The sequence below is a fragment of the Grus americana genome, chromosome 10 (assembly GCF_028858705.1).
Source record: "Grus americana isolate bGruAme1 chromosome 10, bGruAme1.mat, whole genome shotgun sequence".
In the NCBI taxonomy this organism is placed as follows: Eukaryota; Metazoa; Chordata; class Aves; order Gruiformes; family Gruidae; genus Grus; species Grus americana.
In genome coordinates, this window is record NC_072861.1 from 4,042,263 (window position 1) to 4,068,472 (window position 26,210).

The 26,210-nt window shown below is 38.4% G+C and overlaps 1 protein-coding gene across 1 annotated transcript; it reads left to right on the top strand.

Moving 5' to 3' along the window:
• Positions 1 to 680: 680 nt before the first annotated feature.
• On the top strand, positions 681 to 25,028 carry TSPAN3 (tetraspanin 3). Its single transcript, XM_054836955.1, has 7 exons — positions 681 to 876; positions 12,971 to 13,162; positions 14,198 to 14,272; positions 18,023 to 18,124; positions 18,496 to 18,648; positions 18,942 to 19,025; positions 24,065 to 25,028. The coding sequence occupies exons 1-7, from the start codon at positions 814 to 816 to the stop codon at positions 24,155 to 24,157; spliced, it is 762 nt and encodes a 253-aa protein (XP_054692930.1). The 5' UTR covers positions 681 to 813; the 3' UTR covers positions 24,158 to 25,028.
• Positions 25,029 to 26,210: the final 1,182 nt, after the last annotated feature.

Sequence of the window (26,210 nt, forward strand, 5' to 3'; positions counted from 1 at the left end):
TTCACTGGCAAATCCCACCCTCTTTGAATGTGTCCAAAATGTTCTAACAATTACCAACACTTGCATTTTCCTCACTGTTAGACTGCGCAACAAGAGCCATGCTCTTTTGCTTCACTGGCAGCATTCATTCTTGCTGCTAGACAAATGTCCTGGTTGTAAAATGCATGCTGTTCTCATCAAATATTTACTCTCCCTGCCTGCCATGCCTGGTGCACAGGTAATGTAGTCACTGGGAGCCAGGTTCAGTTTGTCCTTTAAAATCCATCAGTCCACCCAGAAATCTCCTCACAGTCCAACACCTGTGCACCTTTATAAAGGGGCAACCTGGCCAGCGAGATCCTCACTGTTGTCATTTCGGAAGAATTGTCTCATAGGCGGCTGCCATCAAACTGCTCCTCAGAGGCCGACTGAGCGGGGTTTCTTTTTCCCTCATGATGTAAATGCCTACTGAGAGATGTCACTAGCTGTGGTACGCGGGGATCTCTGAGGACAGGCTGAGCTGACGACCAGGCTGGAGAACCGTCAAAGCGTGCGCGGCTTCGCAGCCGCCCCTCAGCACCGCACGCGCCGCTTCGCAGCCGTCCCTCAGCGCCGCACGCGCGCGCCAAGCGGCGGTTGCTTTAAGAGGGAGCGGTTCGCCATCTTAGGTTCCTCCGCCCCCTCCCGCCACGTGACGCGAACGGCCGCCATCTTAGGCTCCCCGCGCCGCCGCTTCGGCTCGTCTGGGTCACGTGGGGCGGAGCCGGTGGCGGAGCGGAGGGGAGCGGAGCGGCGAGGAGCGGTGCGGCCGGAGGCTGAGGGGCGGCAGGCGCGATGGGGCAGTGCGGCATCACCTCTTCCAAAACCGTCCTCGTCTTCCTTAACCTTATCTTCTGGGTGAGCCCTGGGGCGGCTGGGAAGGGTCGGGGTCTCCAGGTGCGGGGCTGCCGCTCCCTCAGCCGTGCGGGAAGGGGAGGGCCCGAGCAGGCCGTGGCGTGAGGCCCGGCCCTGAGGGCGTTGCGGGCCCGGGCCGCCTCGCCGCTGTCCGGTCTTCCCTCACGGCAGCAGCCGGGAGCCCCCCACCCGCACCGCCTCGCCGGTTCAGTTTGTATTTAAACGTTTTCTGTTTAACATGCGTCTTGTGCCCTTTGGCGGGGACCCGTGTTTTAGCGGTGGGCGCAGCCCCTTCCCTCCTAGTCCAGCCCCCCGAAGTTGGGAGATGGATGAAGCTGGATCTGTTGTCCCAGTAGCCCGACAATAAAGGTTTAATGAGCATTAGCGATCTTGAGGTAGAGACGCTTGTGTAATTGAATACAGTTTGAGCTGCATTATTGAGGTTTTCAGGTCTTTGCTGACTTAATTTTTGTAGAGCTCTTATGGCCATCTAGGTTTTGGCCTTCTGCGTTAAGGATGTCTGTCCCAAATACTTAGTGGTAGGTATGGAGCACTGTTTTCTTCCTCGTATTTTAACACAAAATTAGGATATATGTATAACTTAATAGTCCAAAAGCAAATGTTATGTTTCGCTTCTTCCAGTAACCACAGTTGCATTGTAGTATTTCTGCATCACTTAAACCTGCCACAACTATAGCTGTGCTGACAGTAAGACAAAAGCTTACTCGGCTTGGTGGAACAGTAGGTTGCTGTAATTGTCCTTTCCCAGGATGGATATACAGGCTGTAGCCTGGCATTATGTTCACTGTAATAATTGGCTTGTCAGAACAACATAACTGTAAATAAATAAAATTAAAGAATATTCTGTAAATTTGTAAGAATTCCTTTTCTACATTTAGCACCACATTTCTTATCCTCTAATCGCAGCTCCAGGAACAGAAGATCTGTTGTCCCAGCTGTTCAGAGATTTCAGCTTTGAAAAAGTAATAGTGGGTAACAAGATATTAGAGCATAAAAATGTAGCTATATATAGCTACATCATTTAATATTGAAAGCCATAGGAAATCTAGCAAGTGTTACAGGATAAATGTTCTTGTCTAAATTTTTACAAAGGAATGTCTCTCATGGGCACCTAAAAATGAATCGTGGTCAGGGAAAATGCTTATCTGTGCAGTCTCACCAGCATTTGTGTATACAGTTATTCAGAGAGACGAGCAGTAAATGTGAGGCATATTTGATTTTAAGTGGTGCATATTAGGAGTCTAATTTTCACTGAGGTGTATAGGCTCCATTCTTTATTTTTGAAATATGAGGTAGTTACATCAACCCTTTAGTACAGCTGTTTGGAGTCTGTTTTATTGGGTGTGGCTTTTTGTTACATGCATAGTTGCAAATGGTATTAAAAAAGCTATTTAATAGGTGCTACGTCATACTTAAAAGTTTTTGACTGTACATGTTGTGAGTTGCATTCTTGATGGCATCTTGAAGTAGGTTTTTCTTTAGTTGCTGATAAAAATTAGGCTCTGTTTTGAATAAATGAACACAAATTCTGTATGCAATTTCTACCCCACTGCGAAAGCTTACTGGTAGGTTTTGTATTTTATATATTTGAAAGGTGTTGTTTGTTATTTGCTGCATTTAGTTATTTAAGTACATCTCGAAGTTTGCAATTATGCAGCTGAGACAGCGGTGGGTACAAAGTTTGTGTAATGCTGAATCTAGCGCTTTACAAAGCTTAATTACTTTTTTGATACAAACAATTTTAAATGGACAGATTGTATTTAGATAGGATGTGCTTCAGATCAAATTAAAATGTCACTAATCCTGTATTCTGTAAACCCTCTCCAGCCTAAGAAGTGAACTTGTGCTGATAGGTCTTTGGCAGATAGATAACTGGGTTGCTTGTGCTGGATCAACCTTACAGCTCATCAGCTGCATGTAGAATGAAGCAAGTTTTCTAAAAGTGAGAATTACAAAAATCAATGCTTTTCTTCTTTTTAGCAAGCTATAGCCTAAAAATAGGAAACTGCATACTTTAATCAAAAGTAGTACATGCTTCGTTTTGAAATGGCAAAAGAGAAAGAAGAATTCTAACTCTTGATCTAGCATATGTTGTTTGTTGACTGAGCTGATTGTGTATGTTAACATTTGGTACCCATCCAGTTGACAATGTAATTGCTTCTGTGCTGTTACAGAAATCTTTTGCTCGTCATTGATACAGAGGTCCAGTTTTGATAAATTAGATTATCCAGATTTCCACTGAAACTTGACATTAGATAACTGCCTGTAATTGGTCAAGTAACTATAAAACCTCCTTCAAGTGCTTTTATAAATTTAATGTGTGTGTATAGGGTATCATATATAAATCTTATGTATTATGATAATCATCATCTTCATGTAATAGCAAGTTACTTCTCCATAGTTTGCCATCTAAAGTTCTGCAAGAGTAGCTGATCAAAGTGAATTACAACTTCCCTCCCACTCCCCCTCCAACCATGGGTCTCATTTGTGGGAGGATGTGAAACTTCAGAGTACTTTGATAGCTGTCTTATGAACGTGGGATGTTCAGAAAATTATCGCTTCTGCTGCTGAAGAAAAAGCAGAGATGTTTTCGTTATGCTCTGTAGTCTAGGATGTAATTTCTTTTTAAAAAAATTTTTCAAGCCTTCTGAAAAAGGCAGATCAGGCTTGCTGACAGGTCATAACCATACCCATTCATCATCTATGACTGTTGACTCTAATAACCCAAACTCCACTCAGTTTGCCAGTGATTCCACGAGATCATCTCCTTTTGAAAAGTGTTGTGCTACTTACTAAATTTTCTAGTTGACACTATAAAAGAAGTCATCTTGTTTATGTGTGGTCTAGTGAAAACTTTTTTCACATCCTGTTAAATTCTTACATTAACTGTACCTTCCTACATGTTAGTGATTAGTACTGGATTTTTTTTTTTAAGAACATGCGCTGCAGAAACTATCTTCCTTTCACAGCAGGACAGGCGCTAGTTTATCTTATAGAAAGCTGGATGGGTTTTACACACCTTTCCAAGTTTTTGTATGGTACTTTGACAGTTTAGCTGAGTTGTATTTGCAGGGGTGTCAAGCATAGAATACATCTACTGTAGACACATGTATTGCCTTGAAAACGAAGTACTGCAGGAAAACAGCATCCTGAGTAGTAGCCATCAGGAATAGCATGATATAGATCTTTCATAAACATTTGTTAAAATTTGCCCTCCTTAAAAAAAAAAATCTGAGGAATATGGATTAGATTAATATGTTTTAGTGGAGTTTTCTGTTATGAATTAGTTTTGGAGGAGATAAGGACTGCTTTTCCTTTGCAATTTATCTTCAGTTGACCTTTATCTTGTCTCAAGTTTGCACAAGATCTACTTGGACAACTAGTGAACTCATTTTCATTTAGATGATGGTAAGTACTTTTCTTTAAGGAAAGGTATTGCATAGGAAGGAATTGTGATGTGAAAGACAGTACTTGTACTTTTTAGACATAATGAAACTTTAGTACATCTATTCTTATAAATATTTTTGGTGGAGTGGAAATCACAACATTGATCTGTCTGAGGATTTAGGACATTGTGTTTGGTTTGGGGGTTTTTTCAGCGGGGAAAGATTAGAATGACTGGTATGACAGGAAAACATTAAACTGTAGTCTTAAAGTCAAAATAGTAGCTGATAATCAGAAATATTTTTTGACATCTTTATGATGAAATGTTGAATATGACCAATTACAAATAAGGTTATCATAAAGTATTTGAGAATAGCGTGGTTTTGTTAAAGTACAAGTCTGCATTGATTTGAAAAAGGAAGAAATAAATTTATCTGGAACAAATATCTAAAGACTATTGTCAGATGTGTTTATTTTGTGGACTCTTAATTTAAGGCTTCATCGGGCAACTTGCATAATTCACTTGAAAGCAGTTTGAAGAAATGAGATGAAGACAAAAATGCTAGGGAAGTGTTTTCAGGCTTATGTTTAGGGTATAGGATAAATGGATAATATTGAGACTTGCTTGTAGTCCTGCTTCAGAAAAGGGAGTCTGTCTATTTTATCTTCCCAAAGAATATACGTGCTTTGACAGCCCACTCTGCGAAAACAGTACCTAATACCCTCTGTACCCTCTGCTTGCTTTGAGGTTTGTTCTTCACCTCTGTGTCCTGCTCCTTGAGAAAATGCATGAACTCTGCTTCTGCCATACTTTCAACTCAGTGGTTGTGAACTAACTTTCTAAGTTGCTCATGCAATTATTTAACTGACTTGAAATGATTAATTTTACGGTTCATTTGACCAAGCTATTCCAAACCGTTCTTTGGTATGATTGTTTAGAGAAATCTTAGGGCTTCAGTTCTGTACAAGAAGAATGCTTTCTACGTTTCTGTGCTCACCTTAAAACTTATGCATGTTCGTCACAGTACAGTAACCATAGTATTAGAAATTATGTGGTATTATTTTAGAGGAAGTATCTGTGCTTAAAAGGAGCTGTAGCTATCAATGTGCATGTAGTGTGTTTTGGGTTTCTGTTAGAAAAGGAAAATCCATTGGAATTTAGCAGTAGAAAGACAAAGTACAAAAGTACAGCTCACTTCCTCTTACGTGTAGGAATAAGCCAAGTAATTTTTCTGTTTTACAGTGAGCTTGAGAATTGTTTCTGATCTAGACTTTAGAAGCTGGGGTAATGAAGAAGTTGCTTGAGAGTTTTTTGGTGATCAAAGGCTATAATTGCAAGATGATCCCAAAGGCTACCTATCAGGGATTACTTGACTGCATCCTTTTTTGTCCTAAGGGCCATCACTTCTGGATGTGAAAGTTGAATGTTTTGTGCTTCTGCTGCAATGGTAGTGAAGTGAGTGTATTTGCAGGACTGTAACAGTTTGAAATCCTGTGCATTAAAGAAATTAATTTTGTATCAAAAATTAGGATTTAAAACTCTGGAAGTGTCGTGTCCTCTCTGAGTGATTTTCCCCCCCCCCCCCCCCCCCCCCCCCCCCCCCCCTTAGAATATTTGGATGTGAATTTTCAGGTAACAAACATGGGCTGGGCCCTGATTTTTTTTGGTAAGGCTTCGATTCGCTTTTAAGTAATGAGGTAGTATCATTTATGTTTCTTTACAGGATTAATTTCAAGTCTTCCCTTTTAGGATTTTTTGCATCTGCTTAAAAGCAGAGCTCATACCTAACAAGCAAAAACAACTTGTAAAGCTAAATGTGATATCTTTGAGTAGTACGTGGAATTTGAACTAGCCTTTTATCTGGCAAAACTTCGTAGCATGGAGTAATAATCATCATTGTTCTTGAGCAGGGCAAGGAATCTGAAACAGTGAAGCACCGGGTCAAGTTACAACCCAGTGACTAAACAGGTGTAAAAGAATGGCTATATTGTTAACATCTCTTCTATTTTAAACAAAACCCCCAAAACAACTTGCTGATGCACTGCCTCTTGCAAGTAGTGATACTTAAAATGTAATGCCAAAAGCAAAAGCAGGCTAGCTCAGCCTTTAGCTTTAGCTGCAAAAGCATTTGTATTTGAAGGTTTTATGCATACTGTTACAGAATTGAATTTAGCTAGTATAGGCAAAGCAGTCTGGCTTACTTGAATTTTGTACAAGGCTTCGTTTTGCAAGTCTTTAGAATATTTCGAACTACCTTACAAAGTTGGATGGAATTGATAGTTTTCTTCTCCCAGAGGATTTTGTAAGACAGATATAGCTCAGTGTTACAGTGAAATTGTTATTGATGAGGACAAAGTAGAAGAGTGTTAGGAAACCATTGGGTTCTAAGGTGGATGGACACCAACTTAAGCAAGTAGAGAAAATAATGTCAAGTATGGGTGTGGTTTTTGGTTTGGAGAGGTGTGGAGAGGGAGATAGGAAGTAGCGAAGTGCTGAAAAGAATGTAACAGAGAAATAGCAGAGATATCCTAGAGGGTATCTGAAGTTAAAACTGAAGAACTAGATTTTGAAGGACAGAAAGCTGAAAAAACTTAAAGCAGATCAGAAAAACTCTTTCTCTTTTCTGGCGGTAATCAGGCTATGAATATTCTAGTGTTGGAGAGAACTGAAAATGTCAGAGAAATACAGTAGAAGACAAATAATGGAGTAGTAGTGTGAAAAAACGCTTTTTAAGGTACTGTTCCATGAAGCCCAAAAACTAGGTGGCAAAGCGCAACACCAGTGTCCCTACTTATGGGTAGGAAATGTTCAGGTTTTGGTTTTGAGAAAAGTTTTGGCATTGAGAAAAGTAACTGTTACGAAGAATTAAACTGATATAACTGTAGATGCTCAAAAATCTCTCCTGGAGGGTATGTTTGTTTGTTTGTTTGTTTTTAGAAAGGATGTTTGCATCAGACTTAGAAAGGCAGTGAGAACAAAGATACACTGAAGCTTAACATAAGGAAAGCAGTACCTGGATTGGGAAGGTGGTCCTAGGACAGGATCTGGGCAGAAAAGGTGAAGACTGTTAGTGTGGAAGTTTTCTTCTTTTTTTTTTTTTTTCCCCTGCTTTTATCAAAAACTATGCAGATGGTCTATCTGAATATATCATATTTTACAATCCTAGTTTTGAAAGATGTTTTAGAAGTGGAATGAGTACTAATTGGGTTTAGACCAGTTTCTGTGTCACTAGCAAAATTTACTAATCAGCAATGTCAGTAGTAGGAATTTATAAGTAGGTGTCCTTACCCAAAAAGGTGAAATAGTTCTCCTACCTCATTGGACATCAGGTGTCAGTGATTTCTCCTAACAGAGTACTTTGCTACCTTCATTTTCTTGTTCAGAGAGTATGTGGGTTTTTTTTTTTTACTAAAACAGTAAATCAAATGCAGATTCTAAAGGGACAAACACTATTCTTTGGCCTTGTTAATTGAAAGAGTACACCAAAAAATTCAAAAGCTCTCTTTTATGGGTTCTATTGTGGTCCCAAAGTGAAGAAAATTCAATAGCAAGGTAAAAAGCAAAGGTAAAGTGAAGGATAATGCTTTGTAAAGATATAAAATCTTTGGACAAGTTTTCATCAGTTCAGTTTGGGAGCAAAATTAGTAGAGTAGTATAAGGAAGCATTAGTTTGTAAATGGAATTGCAGTGCCCGTGGTCAATAAGTAAATGATCAACAGAACAAGTAGTTTAAATATCTTACTTGCCAATCACCTTAGCTAGCCAAAAGTCTAGCTTTCAGACTGCTGCAGTTTGTGAGCATTACTGAAAATGTGAAAACAATTCTTGGTGTGTGTTTGTAGCCTACTTGGCGGGGGCGGGGGGAACCCACCCACAACAACAACAAAACCCAAATCCTGAACTGTTTCAAGGTGCATTTAGTGTGTAGCCTTGTGTACCTCAGTGCCTGTGAAAGGTGGAAGCTGACTTTGTGGAATAGGCGTGGGCTTAAGAGGCTGTATTATACTAGCCCAAAGATGGGGAGGAAGCTTACTCACTGAGAACTCCAAATTTTAAATATGTTTTCATATAATGCTTTGTGATTATCGTTGCATGTATCATTGTGTTATTAGATCTTCCAGTTTTCCCTTCAATTCTTTGCATACTTTTTCCACATCTAATAACTGCTTAGAGGCCCATGCCAAAGCAATACTATCAAGCTTTTTCTGAACTATGAGGTCTATGTATTTTCCTCTGATGAGAAGGACATCTAATTGTTCAAGCCTTTTGCAACAAACTGTCTTCATTGACTGTACTTGTCTTGGCAGTCTTTTTAAAGGTTAATTAATCCTAAAATAAGAGTATGCCACTTCAGGTTCAGTGCTGCAAGTTAGATGCAAACAACTCTAAAAGGATGTGTGAATGCTGAATAACCAGTTATCTCCCTGGAGCACGCATGTGACCTGGCACAGATTCAGGAGCTGCTGCCATCTCTATTCAGAGCCTTGAGCAGATTAAGTTCAAGAATTCTTCCTTCAAACCCTGTTTATCAAAGACCTATTTGAACTGTGCACAGTTCATATATTTGGTTTCTGATCAATGATAGGAAATGTATGATTGTAAATGAGGTAGTCTTTTATTCAAATGTCTTTGACTTGAGCAGGTTCGAACTTCTGTAGATTTACTGTTTACTCTGCCAGATAATAAGCATTGAGATTTGGATTTTTTTATGATTCACACTCTTTTTTTTTGTGATTATCCTTGTGTCTCTCCTTGTGATACGCATTTCAGTTTCTCTAGATGATTCTGTATTTGAGAAGCAAATGATTTGAATGAATGATACTGTTTTGGGGTTTTGTTTTGTGGGGTTTTTTTCTTTTAAGAAGCACATGTTCAACTTTATTCTTAGGCTGCAACAGGTAATAAATGTGTGTTTAACTGGTGCAGCACTGCTCAATGTAGATTGTATACTTTGTACAGGTAAAACTAAGTCTTTGTCTTTATCTGCTGTCACGGCATTTATGCTTTATTTACATTAACATATAACGTCGTACAGTGGAGGTGGAACAAAACCCAGTTGTGCTGAGGACCAGATGCTGAAACTACTGAGTTGTAGGGAGGAAAGAAAGACCTCGGGCTAGTCTGGTCCCATTGACTGAACACCTGTTAGCAGTTAGCACAGTAAATGTATTCATCTTCTGGTTTAGTTTCATCCAAAGTGGGTCCTGTTATATGCTCCTAAGACTATTCAGGGATGCGGACCAGAAGGTAATAAGTGAAAAACATCAGAAGATGAGCAAAAAGGATTGCTTCAAAAGTGCTTTCCTAATCCCAGCTAAAATGCTGGTTTAGAGCAGGCTGAAGAGAACACTAAGCATCTCATGGTCGTGATGTGAAAGGAAAAGGGGAGGCATTTGAAACTTGTTTTCCTGTGAACTGACTGGATGGTGATGCTGTTCTCATTGTTCTGTGATAGACTAGGTATTGTACCTGTTCAAAAATAGAAATAAACTGTGATACACAGGAAAGGAGTTTTAACCTTCATAGGCACCTTTGCTTTCAGGACTTCCCTCCTTTCCCCCTTCACACCCCCCCCACCCCCCCCCAAAAAAAGGATTACTTGTTGAAGCAATTCTGAGGAAGAGATAGCAGTAATTTTTAAGGGTATGGTCACCTCATCAAGTAAAGGCAATCAATGTCTTCAACTTCCTCATTATTCTAGTGCAAGATTTTAGACATAGGAATGCACACTGCTGTTCCCAAAATTCTGTAGTTTATTCCACAGGAATATCAATTCCACAACCTTCTTTAGAAGCAAAACCTAAGGCCAAATGCTGTCATAGCTGATTAGTCACCATAGGACCACGTGTGGAAAGGATTTAGTGAAGTCTTGAGACCAGGCTGCTTTAATCTGAGATGCCTAAAGAAAAATCTGCTATTCCAATAGTCATTACAAAATAATTAATTTTTATAACAAGCACAGAGTATGACTTTTCTTAGTTTCTGAGACAATATTTAATCTCTATACTTGTCAGACTCATCTTGTCTAGCATAAGTTTCTTAAATGCATATGCTTTTTGAAGTAGAGAAGGAAAGTTAACACCTGTAGACAGTTTTTTAAAGGTTAAAGTTCTTTTATTTCAAATGTATTCTTTAAATATATGGCTCATGCAGTTTGTGAACTAGATTTTTCTTAGAAAAGAAGGAAGCCACTTAAATTTCACACAACAGAGAAGGACAAAGGGGTTCACAAATGGTTCTGATTTCAGTTTTGGTATGTTTTCAGTGCCTGATGCCAGCCACAGCTGTGTTATTCATCTGCCACCTTGCAGTATACCATATTTCTAACAAGCATTTTAGTTCTTAGAAATGGGAGATTACATCACTGTCCTGTCATTCACATGCTTCATTGCTAGGCAACAGTTAATGGAATTCCATTGTTCAGTGACACTACTTTGAATCTTTGCTTTGTGTACAGAAATTGCACGTCTGCATTTTGCGATGTTGTACCTAATGTGGCAGGATTTGTATAGTTGGATTAGCATTTCAACATCTTTTGTGCAAAGGGGTGATTTTGTAATAGCTTGTTCTCTTCAGATTGTCTTGTCTGGAGAAGATGTCTTGCTGTTGGTCTTTGACTCTTACTGAATTTCCAGTTTCACTACTGCTATGTCTACATAGCCCATTTTATTGGATGAACGCAAGCCTCCTGGATGCTTTTAAGATTCCTGTGGAGTACATGCTTATCTTCACTGCAGTAAGAGAGGCAGAGAGGTGAAATATATTGCTCAAATCCATGCAGAATTGATGGTACTTTTGAGTTGGCTCTTAATACCTTTTTCTTTCACACAGTGTTTCTATAACAAAGTGCTGCAGGCGATATGCATTCCAAATGGACTTATTCTAGCAGTCTTTATGCAGTATTGTTTTATAGGAAATAGTTGTGGTAATATTCCAGTACTTCTGGTACATAGTAGCAAACAGTGCTGAAATACTAGGTAACAGTCGTCTTATGGCTTGTCTTGTTCTGTGCCACACTGAACAGGTTGCCCAGGGAGGCTGTGGAATCGCCCTCCTTAGATTTTCAAGACTTTGGACAAAGCCTTGAGCAACCTGGTCTGAAGTCATTGTTGACCCTGCTTTGAGCAGGAATTTTGACTAAATGGTCTCCTGGCCTGAATTATTAATTGATTCTTTGATTCTACAATAGCATGACCCAATCTTGTGGTATTAAGGCTACTGGAACTAGCTGTATGCATGTCTGTCGGCCCTCCTCTTTGCAGTGCGGGGTAGGGGTAGTTACAAGGCCGCTGAGTGGGGAAGGAGGGCTGGAGGCAGCCTGCAGTGGTCTTCCTCAGATCGGAGCTGGAGTGTGTAATATCCGAGTTGAGTGAACTCCTGTGTCCGGGGTATGGGTTGGATTGTAATGGGGACACTACCCTTTACAGCCAAATGAAATGCCCCAGATCATAGCTTAGTTGTTGCATCTTCAGAATGGATTGTTTTAGCTTAGCCTTGTATTGGGACACTGGAAAAGTGTATCATGAAATATTCCAATTATATTGTCCATCATTGAAAATCAATTTTATATAAATGCTTCGTTTTAATATATAGCAGGACTCTTTCATTCTGCAGCAAGTGCAAAGACAGTTATTAAAGACATTCGTAAATCAAATATTGATAAGGCCCTTTTATTTTGAAATAAATGTGTGTTAGCTGGCTCCTCAAGCAACAGCTGTCTGTCCTTCACTGTCTTCTCAGCTTAAAGTTAATGAAGGTATTGATGTGTTGCGATCCCTGTAACTGTAAGGGAGGTAAGGTCATATCAGGTGGATGTAAGTGCTTTGTCTTAATGTTTTAAATTTGTGTAATAGCAGATCCATCCTACAGGTCTTATTTGCAGTAACTTTAAGTGATTTATTTGTTTAATAAAGACCATTTTGTACAATGATCTTTCTGAGAACATCTCTTCTAAAAACTGGGAAGTTCTGTAGTATGTGTCTGTAGATATGTGGTTCTGCCTTTTAGTAATTGGTGTTTTATATTTGTTCCTACCCACTTTGTTATTAGAATCAGATTTTTCCAGTGCGGTGAATGCTTCAGAAAGGCTGTTGTTTCTAGCAGTTCATCTTTCCCTAGCAGAGGTTGGAGTATGCAGTGTGTGTATCTATTCTAACATTAAATCATAGGTAGTAATCAGCAAAATGGAAGAATAAGTAGTAGGTAAATGTAGGCAGTTCTTTTATATGCCATTGTTTTCTGAAAAGCTGTTGAACAGCAAATAACTTGCTGCTTGCATGGGCTAGAATCCTGTTCTCAAAAGTGTAAGACAGTTTGTGAATGTTAAACTATGGAGAAAGTGTGTAGTTCACAGCATGGGAAGTAAGTATTTGAGAACAGGGAGCAAGATTTTGGTGTTCACAGCATGGTTGTTACCCTCACTTCTTGACTAAGTGCCTTTAGAAGACTCTCATAGTGTAGTGAAAACGAAATCTGCATAGCTTAAATGTAGTTTGAAAACTACTGGCTAGCCTCTGAGATGTTTCTAATAAACATATGCTATAACCTAGCAAAGATGTCTAAATTAAAAAAAAAAAATTCTGAGGAGGACTGCTTTATGGTGTTTGATAAAATAATTGTTGCAAAGTAGTCTTGCTGAAAGGAGGGTTTGGTGTTCAAAGAAGCTTACCACGGTTACTGTGTCTATTGTAGGCAGCAGCAGGCATACTGTGCTACGTGGGAGCCTATGTGTTCATCACATATGATGACTATGATCACTTCTTTGAAGATGTCTACACACTAATTCCAGCAGTTATCATCATAGCTGTGGGAACACTTCTCTTTATTATTGGACTTATTGGGTGCTGTGCCACAATTCGAGAAAGTCGCTGTGGACTTGCTACGGTAAGTTGCAGAGTTTTTATATGATGGTGTTTGCTTGTTGTATATTTGGCCACCTTCCCTTTTAATAGACTTCTAAAATATTTTAAGTTTGTTCTAATCTCATTTTATGGCCTTAAATGCTTTCCCCTTGTAGTTCGTTATGAACATGTTATTTCAATTTTCTGTTTTGAATAGTGGTGGTAAACTAGCCAGTTCTCGCAGCAGCAGGCTCCTCGGTTTTACCTTTTGTTAGAACTGTGGTCATGTCATTAAAAGATGTAAAACCATATCATGAAGTCACAATAGTCTTTGAAATCTCACTTTTATCTTTTCTCGGTGAAAAGCTGAAATTGGACTGAGAAAGGTGAGCCAGGACCCTTCTTGGTTTATGTATCTTGCATCAAGGTTAACTGAGGGTTATTATGATGCCTAAATACTTTTATGTATGGCTTAATTTGGACACGTTGTTTGCAGTGTTTTGTTATGTGTTTCCAAGCATTTTGACTCTAATTTCAGCTTTAGAACTAGGTGGGAGAGAAGAGAGGCCAGCATTTAAACAGTCCCCATGGGATTTTGGGGAGTTTTTTGTTGGATACCGTGTAGATTTTTGATTTATTTTAAACGTGCTTGTAAATATAGCAAGACAAATGCATAGCTTGCTGTGTGTCAGTTGTTACAGGGCTTAATCTGAAGAAACATTCCCTTAGTCCATCTACCACTCTTAGTAACAGTCTGGGCAGCTTCTTTGATGTGACATCCCTATTTATCTAACAGAAAGAAGATTGAAAGAAATACTTGATTAAAGCACTCCAGTAATGATGATTTCGGTCCTACTGATCAGCACTGCCTGGCTGGGTAGCTGCTTATTACTTGGTGAAGCTATGAACACTAAAGTTTCTTGAATGAAGTTAATTCTGGGCTCAGTCGATGAACTTAATTGCCTGCTTTAAGTTATCTGTTAAATCAAACTGAAAAAGTACTTAAAAGCAAAATCTACATGGAGACTTTCAGAAAGTAAATGGGTAAAACTATTTGTATTTTGTTTGTATTTTACAGTTTGTGATCATCCTGCTCTTGGTTTTTATCACTGAAGTTGTGGTGGTGGTTCTTGGATACATATACAGAGCAAAGGTAATAACTTTTCAATTTCAGTAAATGTTTTGTGAACTGTGATCAAAATAGTCTTTACTGTATTTGATTTTTGTAGAACTGTTAATGGGTATTTGTTAAGGGAATAAAACCACAGCTCTTAAGTGGGTTAATTGGAGATATTGATATCTTAAAATTTAGAACGTTAATGTACTTTAAAGTAAAGCAGAAAGTTTTCTCATAAGCAAAAAACTAGCTGGAATAGATCATAACAGTCAAACAGAAGAGGGGAGTCATGCTAATTGATACCTTTCCATTTTTCAGGCGGTCTTCTAATTTATTTATGCTTTGACTTTGTGAATGATTTAGGTTGCACAATATTTGAACATAGGGCATGTTGTTTTGATATGCACTAACTTAAATGTTGTCCTGTGTTTTGGTATACAGACTAACACTGCATAATAATAAAATCAAATAGATTGAATGTGTTAATGTATACTGTCTAGCTTTATGCAGGTTGTTGACAAGGGTTATAGCTAAAGAAATTATGACTTCCATTAAACAAGCAGTGGGAGAAGTTAAGAAACAGGACCAGAAAAATGAAATTGTGTTTCTACTAGCATAATATGTGGTGGAAATATACCACATGGTATTAGAGATACTACAGTGTAGCCGGAAGAAATGATATTTCTAACTTGCATAGTTTCACTGGCTTTTGTTACATCTACATCTAAATTTTGCCAAAAAATTAGCAAAAAAGGCATTTTTTAGCTGTGATGTAGTGTGATCGCAATATAGGGCACTCCAGTGATACCTTAATAGCAAGCTGAACTACAACACTGTTTACCTTTCTTTGGCCTTCTGTGTTTATATAAACAATGCAGGTCTTACTAGTTCAGTAGTCTCTCCTTGCTTTCTCCTGCTATCCTGGAAGAAATGGTGGGACAACCATTAAGTCAAAATCTAGAGTTTTTGCTTGGTTTACAAAGGAAGGCTGTCTTGAGTAAGCAGCTAAGGAGGGGACCTTGAATTATGCATTATAAATCTGGCTTAACAGTTAGAATAGGTCGCTTCAACAGAAGCGCTCTATCAGCGATGCTTAAATTCAGGATCTATTTTTCTCGTGGTCTACATCTGATTTCTGGTATCTTGGCAGTGCACTGAGAAGATCATTTGGGACTCTGAAGTTTGTAGTGAAAGTAACTGAGGAGAGCAGTACAATTCCTGAAGAACGGGAAACGTTGAGTTTTTACATGTTAACTTGAATGATTGCCTTCTGCTCCAATACTTGCAGAGATGTAGCGTATTACAGTATAGTTACTCAGGAATTACTGTGGATCTGATCTGTGTTCTTGCTTAAACAAGCGGCTTGCTCTTTTCCAGTTAACAGCATTCAAAGCAGATAAAAGCAGATGCATAGATCTTTCTTCCCTAGTCCATCTGAAATTACACGCTTGAAAATTGGCTTGGTGCCAGCTGTGTTCCTGTTGTCTCATTTTTTGTCTTGCTGCCATACAGTTTCGCAGCTGTAGGTAACTGTAGGGTCAGAGCTTGGCGGGGGGAAAGGGAAGGTAGTCTCTTTTTTGGTGGCAGTCTTATGTTAAGCCATTTGTGGGAGTCAGTATTTGGAAACTAAATCTTAAGCCTTTTGAAAGGACAGACAGGTTTTGTTAGTAAAAATGGCAAGTTTCTACTAGTCTGCAGTACTTCGCATCTTTATTGTTTTCAGGTGCAACAGGAGTGTCAGAAATAATTTTATTACCAGTGAACTGGGAGGTAAAATCTGCTTAGATTTCTGATTATTTTTGTCAGGATAAGTAAGGCAGCTCTGTGCTTTCACAGAAGAAAAAACAGAACAAAATTAACAAAGCTTCTATGTGCTGACTTGGCATGTATAGATCGGTGGGATTTTTGTTGAGTGTTTGGTTGTGGTTCTTTGTTTTGGTTTTTTTTTTTTTTAAAAAGGCACTCCAATCATTAGAATTACTTTTGTTTAGAAGTTTGTACAGTTAATGCTAAACTTTACAAACAAGAGGAAAGGCTGAAGTTATGGCAGTTATTCATCAAAACTGTTGGTACCAAGTGAGACTGAGTATAATGTTGTCTGAAAAGTAGCATTGTGTCCTTTTAAATTAAGATACAATGACGGATCTTAAAATCGCTTTATTTTCCAATGTACCTCTGTAAACCTGCGTGTGAGGATCCGATTGAGACTCCTACTCCTTCAGAACAATGTGAAGCATGCTTAGGTCAACTGCAATAGACTGACCTGCTGTAGAATCTGCTAGGTTTGGTCCTTATTGGTAAAAGTGAGGCTTTTTGTAAATGGCAGTAGGGATTAAGCAAGCTGTCACTTGGCTGAGGACTTACTGGCTTTTTTCCCCGGGTGGAGTTGTTCACTCCATTTTTCATAAAACCTGCCAGTTAGCTAGAATTAGTGACTTCTGTTTGCATTGTATGTAATTTGCATGGCTTTCAGGCATAATGTTGCCCTAATTGAACAATAAGCCAAATGATATACAAGCAAGTACTGAAATAAATTGTTTTAAAACCTATATGACAAATTGAACAGCTGTTTTGTTATATGAATCGGAGTTTTAAATCACATTAGTTAAATCATCAAACAAATGGTTTTAAGCTAGTCTGAAACGAGTTGCCTATGCAGGTTAAATTGACTTTTATTCATATCTATCTTGACACAGATTTACCTGTAAAGGTAACCAGCATTCTTGGGTGGGGGGAATGAATCTTGTGCTATTGCTGCAGAAAATTCTTCCATTAAAGCATTTAAGGGAATGATGTGTTGGCAAGACCTTCCTACTGTGACTTGCAAATCTAAAGAATTTGCGTGCTTAGTTAATGCTGAGCCCTGAGATTACGTTCCTTGCACATAATTCCTGTTGAATGCAATAGAAAAAAATCGATTCAGAGCTAATCTTACTATTGTACAAATGTTTAGCTACACCAAACTTTCTGTGCATTTAAGTAACAGTTTATAGTGAAGCATATTACTTAAAAGGTTCTAGTAAGATTTTGTCCTAAATGGGCATTGTAAGACTTTTTTGGGGGGGACAAGTGATGATTTTTGGGTGGCATTCATTTCTAACGCAGGTATTCGACAGCATCTTTAGCAGCTTGACTCATCTGCAGTAGCTTTAGGAGCTATTCCAGTAGCTGTTGCTAAGTACAGTGTATTGCCATCAACACTTCTCGGGAAGGGGGGGGGGGGGACTGGGACTGAACAGAGAGCTCAGTCACTGTAAGATAGGGTAGTCAGCCAATAAAGACCTCATCTTTGTGAAGTTACCTGTGCTTCAGTCAGAATGGGGAGAGCAAGTGGTGTGACTTACTTATATCCTTGTGGTCCCACAGGGAGCAAGTTAGCCCAGATGGTTATACTGGTTTTGGTTTGGAACTTTGAAGGAGCATGAGGAAGTGGAAAGGTGAATGCATGCTCTTATGGAGAGCCCTTAACTTCATGGAATCTCTGCTGCAGTGTCATGATAAAAGCAGTTTCCTTCCTGATACACATAGCAAAGCTGCTCTGTCTAAAATCTTAGGGAAGATAGCTGCTTGGTGTTTTTTTTCTTGTTCATCAGCTGCAAGCTAGCAACATCTTTGCAAACATCATTAGAATTTTAAGAAGCTATACCACCAAAGTATGCTGATTTCAGGTGATAAGTAGTTACCTTGGTTTCCTGTATTGCTATAATTAGAGGTGAAATAATTTTACCTATACCTGTACTATTTCTGTTGGTGTGCTGATGCAGATGCTTTCCTGATACTTCACAGGTGGAGGATGAAGTTGATCACAGCATTCGAAAAGTATACAATGGGTACAATGGGACAAATCCTGATGCAGCCAGTCGTGCTATTGACTATGTACAAAGGCAGGTGAGATGGCGAGGCACATGGGAACTCTTCAGTCCTTTCTGTCCGTAAAACAGAGATGCTGTGTTGCTCTGCTACTTGTGTAGCATGTCTTCCTCCATTCTGACAAATCTAGGAAACAGCTGATTGGTCAATAAATAGCTTAACCCAGTTAAAATTAGTAGAAATATGACATTGTTGACAGGGAGGTGCATTTTGTGTAATTGGCTATCTGAATCAGTGTTTGGATTCAAATATTTAGTACTTACGGTTTTTTCTGCAATAGAACATAATCTTAATATGCTTGCGTTCTTGATACTGCAATTAGAATTGCTGTCTTATCCCACTTCTTGACTGATAAACACATGTGCTCTTTACCCGTATGATTTTTTCAGTTGCGCTGCTGTGGGATCCATAACTATTCAGACTGGGAGAATACTGTCTGGTTCAAACAAACTAAAAACAACAGTGTGCCGCTTAGCTGTTGCAAAGCAGCCCTCAGCAATTGTACTGGCAGTTTGACCCGCCCAATGGACCTTTACTCTGAGGTAAGACAGCTGAAGTATGAGCTTAGGTAGCCATGTGCTTTTGCTGACAATTGTTTAATATTCTTTTCAGTGGGAGCATGAAGTTTTGGCTGTATTTGCTTTAACGGGAAATAAACATGGTTTTTAGAGGTGGGGAGGAAAAACCCCTCTCCCCTTTTTTTCATCTGTGATGTACTAAGTAATGGCTCTCTTAGTGGTTGGATTATCTTTCTGCCCTGTTTGCTGTTGGGGTTTTTTGGTGTGTGTCTAAATGTGGTTGCCAGATGGATATGTAAGAAGTCTATTTGTTTCAGGGGTGTGAGGCTCTGGTCGTAAAGAAGCTTCAAGAGATCATGATGTATGTCATCTGGGCAGCACTAGCATTTGCTGCTATTCAGGTAACAGAATATTCTTCAGCTGTAAACTTTTTCTCAAATGAAATTCTGAACTGCTCTCCAGGTTATTACAGGTATTTACAGCATGATGACACATTTACTCCCCGCTTGATTTGGGGGATAAATAAATATTGGTCAAAAGGATCTAAACACTTTAACACAGACCTTCTCAACCACGCGTGGTCTCAAAACTACTGCTATGCGAATGTATATTCTGTTAGATTTGAAGGTAGCTGAACGGGCAATGTTACATGCAGTAATCGGCTAGAATCTAAACAGTAAATATTTCTTGAAAACTAATTATTTAAGTGTTATGTATCATGAATGTGCTCTGATGGCATTTAACACTTGCAGAATTTGCATAGTTTAATTTCCAGCTTCAAACCAGATAGCTCCTAACTTCATGCCATTTTAGAGGTACATCACGTGAACTATGCTTCATGGCATACAAATAATGTCAGGACCAGCCAGGAAATACCCTAGGGTTTTAGATAGCATACTCTGCTCTTTCTCTACATAGCTTTGCGTTGTGTCTTGAAGATTTCTTGATTTCTGAACTTTAAAAAAAGAGGTTCTAAACTGGAGACCCTGCATACTTAAAGCTGATCATAGGCTGTCTCCTCCATGAACCTCAATTGTTACAGTTAACCTGGTCATAAAAAAGTCACCGAGGAAATAGACTAATGTGTATCTCAGTATTTATTTGGATTTTTTTAAAAGAAAGAGTAGGACTGTCTTTAAATGTATCTGTAACATTGGAGTTTTGAATGCTCGTCAGTTTGACAGGCTGAGTACATTAATCACGTTATTTTCAGACTGCGCCAATGTTACAGCCTCTGAGAAATGTAGTACATATGCTGAATTCCAACTGACTTGACAACTCTTTTCAAAGTTGTGCCCTTAATAGCATTTGAATTCAGAAAACATTGTACTTGTTGAGTCAGGTGGCTTAGGCACTTCTGTTTTCAAAAAGAGCTTTTGAGCTGGATTGTATGTTTGAAGGTAAATAATCTATTTGCAAACAGTTTTGTGAAAACGTGGTTAAACTTCTGTTTCACTGCTACAAAGATACCGGTAATGCTGTATACAGTAACATTGTTGAACTGTCTAGAACCAGATTACTTCAGCTGTGGAACTTTAAATTTGGTGAGACGTGTGCTCAGTCTTCTGAAGGAAGGTATTTTTTTAATTGCCATTCTTAAAGCTTTAACTGTTAAAGCAATATTTAGTCAGCTTGAACACTGAAATATATTTCTGTAATGTAAGTGAGGATATTTACCACAACTGCGGTTACTGTGGCAGATTTTTTTTATATGGGAAAAAAATATATGTTATGAGGCTGGGTGAGCTGAATCCCAAGAGGAGGGATTATTCCTAGTTTTGGAGTTTGCAGGTTGATTAACAGGTCTGCTCCAAAAAGCAGCACAGTCATAATCCTCTCTGGGATTGCGCTGGAATTTCTGATACATGCTTGCAATTGAAATGTGGCTGTTTGCATCCTTGTGTTACTCCTGGCTCATCAATTCTAGGCAAGCATGTTAGTTGTATCTCTTCTGCAGTGGGTGCTCTTTGATTTGTCTCCACGTGTCACTAATCAAGCTACTGGCAGAAAGTACCTATTGTATAAACAGTTTGTCAAGAGCACAAGAACATCAGAGAAGTTTCTTTGCTACTGCTGCAGTATAGCATTTTGAAATCTTACTTGGCTTAAAGTTAAAACAAGCTATGTGACACCTGTTTAGAAAATGAATAAAGATAAATATAGAATACAGAGTGTTGGGAATACCCTTGAAACTTCTCTGTAATATTCACTGTTAATCACACTGAAGTTGTATCAGAGGTCATATTTTTGTATCTTTGCTCCACAGTTCAAATGGTTGTAAATTCACATTTTAAAAAGATGTTAGTTTGAGTCAAGTTGATAGTAAAAAGTATTCAAACTGTTCTATTGTTTTTCTCCTGCAACTTAAGACGTAAGTTGTGACATCTTAATTTGTATTACAGAATTTAAGTATGTACTTAGTCTGATTCTCAGCAAAATAGTCTGTGGGCTAATTGAAATTGAGGTAAGAATGTAAACTTCAGCAAGTGGCCTGTAGCGTAGGTCATGTCCTGTAAACTTGGGGGAGTAATTATGTTTTTCTTAGCTTTTGGTGAATTTTACTACCTTTCCTAAACGCACAGCATAGAGTCCACTTTGAACTGATTGATTTTTTTTTTTATGTTATGCACTAAGACTGTTCAAAGTTCATTACCTCTAACAGGTTACATTCAACAAATTTAGCCTTCAGTACTTTATTTAAAATGAAAAGACTGAGAAGAGGAGAATTTTTGCAAGGCTGGGAATTTGTGGAAACTTTAGTCTTTTCTGCATAGAAGTAAATTTTGGTATGTTCATGTTTCAGTTACCGTGGGAATCTTCTAGTGTGCAATAATTCCCTGGTCTCAACCACAGTGACAGCACAGAACTAGTAAAAAATAGGAGGCAAACTGAAGGGAGCAAAGGCATTGCAGTGCAGTAGAAGTACTGCTCGATTAGCTGCAGAGTTCATTAAAGATAGCTTTTGTAGTTAGCAGTCACTTACAAGGTACTGAGCTTGGCATATGTATACACACAGCTAGTGAACCGCTTTTTTGTGCAAAAGAGGTTTCATGAAAGCAAATTGAATATAGCTGCTGCTAGCAGGCAAACTGAAAAAAAAAAAAAAACCCACACCCCCCCCACAAAACAGAACACACACAGGTACAAACCCAAACAACAAACCACACAAAAAAACCCAAAATAAACCTTCCGACAGTGGGAGATCTGTCTAAACTTTTCTGAAAGTTGGAGAGGGATGCATGGATCCTTCTTCAACACAGACTTCTAAAATATTTTTGTTCACAATGTTAAGTAGCAACTGAAGAGAAACAGAATCAAATGCCTTAGAAAAAGCTTTAGAGGTGGTAGCATATTTTTAAAAAAGACATGCTAAATAATTCCTGTAGAGAAAGTTGAAATACAGCATTTATTTCTGTGTTTACAGTGGATTCTAAGAAAATGCTCACTGGCCTCCTAAAGGATATAAATGATTTAACTATTAACTCAGAAGTCGATTACATGAGTAGTTATTACAGCACCTGATTGTTTCATATTTTATACAACTCTATATAAATTGAATGTCTTGAGTCATTTACCAGTATTATCTTTGTGTGAATAACTGTAAATGTGATGGAACTACTTTATTTGAAATACATGATTAGAATTAATTATAGCAAATGATTAAAGGAGGTGTTTTTCTGTAGCACATTCTTCATTTTATCCTTGTTTTGAACAGGGGAAAAAGATGTACTTGCAGGCCACAAGCCATCTTCAGCATTCTGTAGCCACTGACAACTACCATAAACTCTCCATCTCCTGAGTCTAACTTAAGTTGTTTTTTTTTTAATTCTGAATATTCCCTCCTCACTTAGAAAGTCTGTGTCCATGAAGAGTCATTCTCTTCTGTAACTGGTGTTTTCCTTACTCTGACATGAATAAAACAAACTGAGCAACCTGATCTAGATGAAGATGTCCCTGCTCATTGCAGGAGGGTTGAACTAGATGGCCTTTAAAAGGTACCTTCCAACCCAAACTGTTCTAAGATTCTTTGATAACATGCGTCTGTGAACTGGAACCACCCACGTACTGATGGAAAGTGAAGAAAGGTGCTGTCTTTACCAACAGGCTGAAGTGCCGTACTCTAGGTCACTCTCCCTATGCTTTTTTGAACCCGAGCTGGTTTCTGCTATGGATCCAAAGCAGATAATGCACTCTAGACCAAGAATATTATTAATCTTTATAGCTTGTTCCTTTCCAGGGAATTAAAAGCTCATATTAGAATTTCATCATGTATCTTTTTAATCAGTGCTTGTTTAGACTTAGAATTTTTAAAATATTCTCTCTTCGGTCTTTCAGCATGCTTAAGTACTATGTTGCATGGACCATCATTTAGTTCTAAAACTTGTTACATATGTGATGTTTACATCAGACTTTATTTAAAAAGTGAATAGCTCTCCTATCACAGAGCTGTGTTTTCACTGGGTTTTTGCTGTATCAATGAAGAAGCTTTACACTTTGTCTGCTCGCTCGTTTCATTCTTGTTTGCTTTCTGTTGAAGGGTTTTTTTGGGGTGAGGTTTTTGGGGTTTTTTCAGAAACTTATTTACCTTCTGGGTACTGCTTTATAATCTGGAGCTATGACAGGACCCTCTTGAAATATTTGCATCTGTGAACAAACATCTATGCATATGGCCAAGTCAATACAATCTCTTACTTTACTAGAAGCTATTGCCAATTTCTGTAGGCCATAGAACACAATACTGTACCTCATTTTTTTTGTAGGTACAGTCTTACTCTACCTTCAATAAACATGCAACTTCTATAAAATATTATGCCTTACATCCTTGATTACATTCATCTGATTTAAGTCTTGTAAATGTATACTGGGAGATCATACCCTAAATTCCTGGCAAACTTGCCAGCACAGTCATGGTACTGTGAATTTTAACAGCAGGAAAATGTCTAAAAATGAGTAATTCACACTGGACTTAAGCTTTCTAATATGACATATTAACAGAGATTGAGCATTCGAAAGATTTCAGTGGTGAAGTAGGTTCATAAAACTCTGAAGTGTTGCTCTTTCTCATCATAGCAATTAGAGGCTAATGCATTTGAATTTCACTTTGATTTTTCATACCAGATACAGTATCTAAAAATCTGTACTTTTCATAAAAAAGAGTTATTTCTTCCATTTGAATTATTGAGGCAGAATATAACTGCCTGACCAAAAAAACCCTTTTGTTAAAGATGTCCAAGACAATCTTGCAAGAGAATAAGGCTGGAGTTCCTGGCCCTTGCTTTTTGCAGCAGGAAGTGAAGCTTCTTCAAGAACAATGCATTTGTTGCCATTTACTTTATGGATAATTTCAGTCTTGCGAAGCATGTTGACAATTTCTGTGCTGAGGTTAAATCTCTTGAAGTTCCTTCTTTGTACTCAGCTTGTTTTCTTTTTTTCTCCATAGCTTCTGGGCATGTTGTGTGCCTGTATAGTACTATGTAGGAGGAGTCGGGATCCTGCCTACGAACTTCTCATCACTGGCGGAACCTATGCCTAGAAGAGAATGCAAACACGCAGCTCAATCTTATCTCACTTACGTGGAAGGTGAATGGGCCGGGTCTACTGCGATAGCTTTCTTGCCCTAAGCTTAGTCTAAGCACACCTTTCACAGATGAGGACAGCTGTACTGTACACTGGTGATGGGCAAAACAGCTCAGCTTTACACACACCCATATAATTACCTGTGACTTTCACTGTTTTCGCCAGCTATTCATGTATCTAAATGTTTTAGTATACTAGTAAACTTTCTAATTTCAGAACCATTTGCAAGTTAAGTGTAATTTGGTTGATATTATGAAAGTCAAAGGATGTGTGCCTACTTTGTTAGATTACCTCTAAGCATTAACTGGCTGATTCTTGCATATAGAGACAGGATGTCTTAAACCTTCACTACATGGAACTTTTCTGGCCAAAGTTGTACGAAGGAAGCCAGCTGTATTTAATTTGAGAAAAAATACTTTAATCTTGCCCCTCACCAGTGTTACTTTTTAAAAAAAACACTTTTAAGTGAAGTCCAGTACACTTTATATATATAAAAATTGTAAAGAAAAGACTAACTAAAATTTTAGGATCATGTGACTGCAGTTTTGACCTTCAGAGATCAAATCTTTCAAACATTAGTGGTTTAAAATACAAGCTGGCTTTTCAGGAGTATAATGTATGCACTACTGTTCTATAATGAAATATTTCATTTTTCTATGAAGAGCGGTTTTATGTGTTGAGTGAACTGTTAGACCGTAGATCTTAAAAAAAAAAAAAAAGTTTGGAAACAATGTAGCCATGTAGAGTAGCAAAGTAGTATGTGAAAGTGATCTCAACTGTAAATAGTAAACCTGATTAAATAAATCTCTGTATATCCTCCCTATAAACATGTCTGTCTTCTGTTTAAGATTCTAGTGTATTTGTTCAAATGGAGTCCTGGTGTGCTAGAAGCATAAGCTTTAGTCTGAAAGCATCAGTTTTAAGTGGCTTCACATAAATAGATCTGTATTTAAGGTTTAGCGGAAGCTTGATTGTATCATATTTTTGTTCTTTTTGTTTGAAACAATACTAGAGAAACACAGCACAACAAACTTGGTGGAAAGTTAACATCTTGCAAATACAATTAAGGAAGAATTTGCCTCTCAACAGCGGGGGATGAATAGCCGTACAATAACTGCTGTTATCATGCATTAATGTCTTATGTTATTCAGATGCTTAGTCACTGCTCTGCTTTCCATGGCTTCAATTGCCTTGTGCTTTGCAGAAGCCAGGAATGCTGAGAATTTCTACCAGTTGCTTATGTGCTTTATCATGCAAAGTAGGCATGCTCAGCCAAACTGACATCAACACAATATTCTCAAATACCCAAAGAAACATCACTCAGGAAAAGATAATTCTAATATGTGTAGTCTGTTAAGACCAATAGATCTTGTGGGGGATTTAAGTTTCTCAGAGTTGTTATGCTGTCATAGAAGTACACTTTTGGAAATCTGTATTAATTTCTAAAGGTGGGTTTCAGATGACGTGCCCTTGGGGCTTAAATTTTCATTCTTAGTACAGCATATGGCTTAACCTGAAAGGCCTCCTGGGACTTTGGCATTAAATTTCCCGGATGTGGTAGCAAGCCTGCTCACAGAATCTACAATCAGAAATGTTGACAAATTTAAGGATTATCTACATCATGTTGTAGTTGATGTTACTGTAGACAAGCTTGCTGAGATCTCAGACTAATAAGATCGAGATGACCCTACCTTGTACAAATCTCACCGGGGAGGTTTTAAAATAGACTTCTGTGTTGCACAAAACAAAGCTAAGGATGCTTCAAAAAGTAGTCAGCTCTTACTAGCTACCAGGCAGAAAGAAGCTCCACAGTCAAGAGCCTGAGCATACCTCTTCGAAGTCAGGATAGTTATGGAGAGATGCCAGTGTGTGTACTTGTTAATGTTGCTGGAAGACATGGATTTGAAGTAGAGATGACTTAATGGTATAGCACCAAGTACTTGCACGTAGATCAGGGAAGTCTCTGCTTTAGAAAAATGCAGAGAATTCATGCTGGAATGTGGAAACAT